General features: G+C 31.5%; 1 protein-coding gene across 3 annotated transcripts in view; it reads right to left on the bottom strand.

Annotated features, from left to right (window-relative positions):
* The window catches only part of LOC106689696 (puratrophin-1), an 898854-nt gene that overhangs the window by 161235 nt on the left and 732973 nt on the right, over positions 1-4646 (bottom strand). For all 3 annotated transcript variants that reach the window (XM_067051911.1, XM_067051912.1, XM_067051913.1), the window contains exon 12: positions 2732-2854. In XM_067051911.1, coding sequence (XP_066908012.1) covers positions 2732-2854 — 123 coding nt within the window. The remainder of the gene's footprint in view (positions 1-2731; positions 2855-4646) is intronic.

Raw genomic sequence — 4646 nt, 5'->3', positions numbered from 1 at the left:
TTAAGACCTATACCTGCTGCATTTTGTGTTTTGAATATTAATTATTAAAAATAGCTATACTTTTTTATATATTTTAATTAGTGCTAATTTGCAAATAGTAACCTTAAAGAATTATCGTGTTGACTGACAAGCCAACACCTACATATAATCGCATACATCAGGTATGCTCATGCTTTATGCTCAGTTACGTGGACTAATGGGTTAAAAAAAGATTTTTTTGTTATTTATTTTTCGAGTAAAGTATTCAAGTTAAGACCTATACCTACTGCATTTTGTGTTGTGAATAATAATTATTACGAATAGCTATACCTTTTTATTTATATTTTAATTAAATCTACTTTGCAAACAGGAAGATAGGACCGAGTGGCGGTCAACAAAGATATCAAAATAGAAAAAGAAAACTATTTATTGTTAACCAAGGTTTCGCCTCACTATGCCGGGCTTGGTCAGAGTTTAGATCTCTATTTCAATCTGACAGCCATGATGAAGCCCTGCAAAGTGAGTTAACCAATTTATTGTTTTGTTTTACTATTTTGGTACTTTTATTGGCCGCCAACCGGACTATCTTCCTATGTTTTACGTATTAATAGTTTGTGTTTATATTGTATCAATAACTTGATATGATATAGTGAGTAAGTTTATATGTAATGTACTATCCCTAAAAAATAAAAATTCATGGAAGTAGTAAGTTATCCTCGCAATCCTTCATTTACTACAAATATATTCCCAAATACACATACATACTCTGAAATGCATTTCTGGGTTCATCAACCTACTGTGTGGACCTGACCCTCGACCTCACAATCAATCTTAACGACCAGTGATTCCTTAGTTCTAGATCAAGGCAGCGTCCGGTTGTGTGATACGGACTATGAACAACTTTTTTACTATTAGGTATAAACAATGAGTATTGAATAAACATTTTTTTAAGATTTAATTTTAAATGTATAAATACATTAATAGAATAGTTTTAACGATTCTTGAGGTTGAGAATATATGCTTGCTTAAAAGAAAACAATACACTGATTGTTATAATTCTTTTGTGATATAATTCATTTAATTCCATATATAAGAGAATATTTTAGGAAACATTACACAATACTATTTTACATCCTATGAGTGCTTCACATACCTAATTCTATATCTTAAACGATTTTAGTAATTCAGTAGTATTTTAGAGAAATATTATCGTTTTCAGGACGAAATCTAAGCTTTTATTTGTAATATGTTGCTGATAAAAACGTTTCAATTTTCTGAGGAGGGCCATGTTATTTTCGCCAATAACTGAAGTGAGTGCTTGTGACATATTAGAAATTTTATATTTAAAAGATTCAATTTGTTGAATGATTTCCCTAATTTTGAGATTTAGAGATTTTTTAAAAACAAATAAAGAATGAATTTCAATTCAAGAATGACATTTTTTCTGCATTCAAATTTGGATTGGTGTTCTATCAATGGGTAAATTCTCCACATGTTTGTATCACGTCATTATATCACTTACAGTAAATGTATGTATATGTATACAGTTGTAAATAACGATAAATAAATTATTAAAAAAATGTATTAAAATTGGGAATTGTTCCATAAGAAAAGTACCCCAGCGATAATTCTTACTGTCTCGATTTTACAATTTACAGTTAGAGGTATTGCAGCTCCTTTTCAATCTTCGAAGGGTTTTTTCGATTTTTGTTGTACCCTACCTTGAATCACCACGTCAGGATAATTTATGTAAAAATTTTTTTTTAGTCCATAACTATTCGTTAACTGATGATATTTTATAAACATACTCTAGATTATGTTACTAACAGTTTTTAAAGCATAATAAATTTTGTTATTGAATAACTTTAGGTTTACGCTAGAGAATCTTTTGTTTTTCTGTATATCTTTCAATCAATACCTGTGTAAGCCAACTATAAAGTCTTTTAGTACCGGAGGCAGATATATCAGCTTTGCTGGGTTGGCGAGAAATGTCAGCGCCGATATATCGGACCGCTTCTTGTAGCTCTTTACTATTCGCATTGCGAGAGAACTATGTCTCAAAATAAATTTATAATTCGTCATGAATGGTCTAATTTAAATTATAAATAGTTTCTAACAACTATGTGAAAATAAAAAAATGAAAATTTGAAGTATCTTTCTTAGATAATAGAGCTTAATCCTCCATATAAATTAATTAATATTACCGACATCAATTACTTTTTTTTGGAAGAGATATTCTTCCCGGCGCATACCGTGTACCTTGGAGTATTCTTAATTATACTGTTTATTTATTTTTTTTTTTTTTGCAAATAGTAATATATAGTATATAATTTTAATATACGGTCTTTATAAAGATATGAAGAAAATATGATCTTTTGGATGTGCAAATACGTTTTGTATGAAAGAACTGTATTTTTATTTTCTTTACTATCGTTTATAATTTCAATGAATACAGAAAAATTATCGTAATTTTTTTATTCTCTATTTCGTCGTTAATACTCTTATTTTGAATTATGTAAATATTGTTTTTTGTTTGTTATTTTATGAGCTTATTCCAAACCCTAGTAAAATAGTGAAATTTAGCCGATTTTCTTCGCATGCCTCGACCTCCTACACTAAAAGGGTTAAGAATTTAGATTCAATCCGTGGATACACCAACAAATTGAAATATATCCTTCAAGACGTTAAATAATTTTTAAAAAAAATGTTTTGAAAATTTTAACTTATGACGAAGCCTATAATTAACACTCACCATAGAAATGAAGTAGAACTGCTCGAAGTCTTGTTCCTGCTGCTTGATGGCCGGGAGTGTTGTGGCCAGTTCTTTGTGCCTCCTCAGCCAATCGTCCCCCTTGTTGCTCAGCCAAGAGAGGACCTGAAAAATATTTTATGGTATTAGATGAAGTCAAGGGAGGTACAGAAGAATGTTTCAGGATGATTTTTAGAGTAGTATTTTTATGAAAGGATATTGCCAGAATGAAAGATGGTACGTAAAAACATTGCATGTTGTGTTGAAATGAAATCAAACAATTGTATTCTGGTATAGTTGTTCCCTAAGAATAAATACATTGTTCATAAATGAAAGTTAATTGCCTGGCAGATATTTAAAAGTTTCGGAATACAGGTTGAAGTAACGTATAACCTTAGGTTAAATTATAGTTTATAATAGTAATCAATAATGGCTGTATACATAGCTCACAATGATGCGGAGGTTTGGTTATGCAGTAGGGTAAGGAATAGGTGTTGAAAGGAAAAGAAGGAAATTCCAGAAGGAGGTTGCACGTGTGAAGAAGAATTTGCTAAAGGAGGCAGTTCTATGGTAGGGCCTGAAGCCAACCTTATCTATTGGTTGGGGTCTGGTGTTTAATGAATGGATAGAAGATCGTAGAGTAAGGAGATCAAGGATATAGGTCAGTTTTTTTAATTTCAAAAATTTGGAAAAGGGAAACATCAAGGAGGTATACCAACGAGAGACATGAAAGCGCCTGGGAAACCCGAAGATAAATCCTACGAAGCAATTCATGAGTCTCAACTCTAGATCTGCAGGTAAACCTTAGACCAAGAAACCGTATTCGAAGTGGGGAAAACAAGAGAGGATTCCAGGAGCTGACGGGTACTCTAAGGAATAGAATCATGGAAGAATGAATTGTGTATGTAACTTGCTTATGCAAGGTTTTCATGGTTATGGATTTGCTGGTGATCTGGGAAATATGATCATTCCAGGAGAGGTGTTGGTCGATGGTGATTTCAAGGTTTTTCATGGTGGGATAGTAGTGAATCGATTCCTTGTTAAGGAAAAGTAAGGGATTGTAAGGAGGCGCTTGGAACCAATAAGAATGACGTTATGATTTTGTGTGTTGCAGTTATTTCTGTTACTTGTTTATAACGGATACCTATAGGGAAAATGGTCAAATTAGCTGTGCACTGTGCTTTAGGAGGGGGCTAATATAACAATAGCGTAAACATAAAATTAAGTTCGGGTACCTTGTAAGTCCAAAATAATAAAAAATATTATTTTTACTATTTTTTTTTTTCAGTATAGACCATTTCGACTAAACAATCGGTTTTTAGGACACATACTTTGGTGGAATGACACAAATTAAAAATCTGTGTTCAAATTTTATGATCATCCTTGTATACTTCTGGCGTCGAAAAGCCGTAGACGGCCCACGGAAAATTTCTTTTTTATACGCATGTTTAAACGCAGACTTTTTTTATTTAAATAAACTAATATGCACTGTACATTATCTGAATACTGGTTAGACAATAAATAAATGTCTCTTGGTGTCGATAATACCTATCAATTACGGTATCGTCAGTCAATACTTCCATATTTTAGGAAATGCGTTAGCTATCGAGGAGTGAAAAGTACTGATGATACGCATGAAGGAGCTTAAATTTGAAACTTGTAGATAGAGACTTAATTAAGATTGACCTTTAGGAAGGGATTATTTTAGGAGACGGTTCATAGTATCATAGTACTTTGACCTCGTGGATACATGGTATATATGTATAGCTACTTCATGTAATTTTGTTGATCTTATAGGATGTGTAAGATAATTTCAAGAAAAAGTCCACATTTTCATATCTTTATCATTTTACAGAACTATATTTTGCTCATTTAAAAAAAAAAGCTTGAAATAAACATGAAATACAAATTTTATATA

Source organism: Halyomorpha halys, unplaced genomic scaffold (genome assembly GCF_000696795.3).
Source record: "Halyomorpha halys isolate HHAL.00 unplaced genomic scaffold, Hhal_1.1 Scaffold47.1, whole genome shotgun sequence".
Classification (NCBI taxonomy): Eukaryota; Metazoa; Arthropoda; class Insecta; order Hemiptera; family Pentatomidae; genus Halyomorpha; species Halyomorpha halys.
Note: the sequence above shows the minus strand (reverse complement) of the source record. Positions and strands in the feature narration are given on the sequence as shown.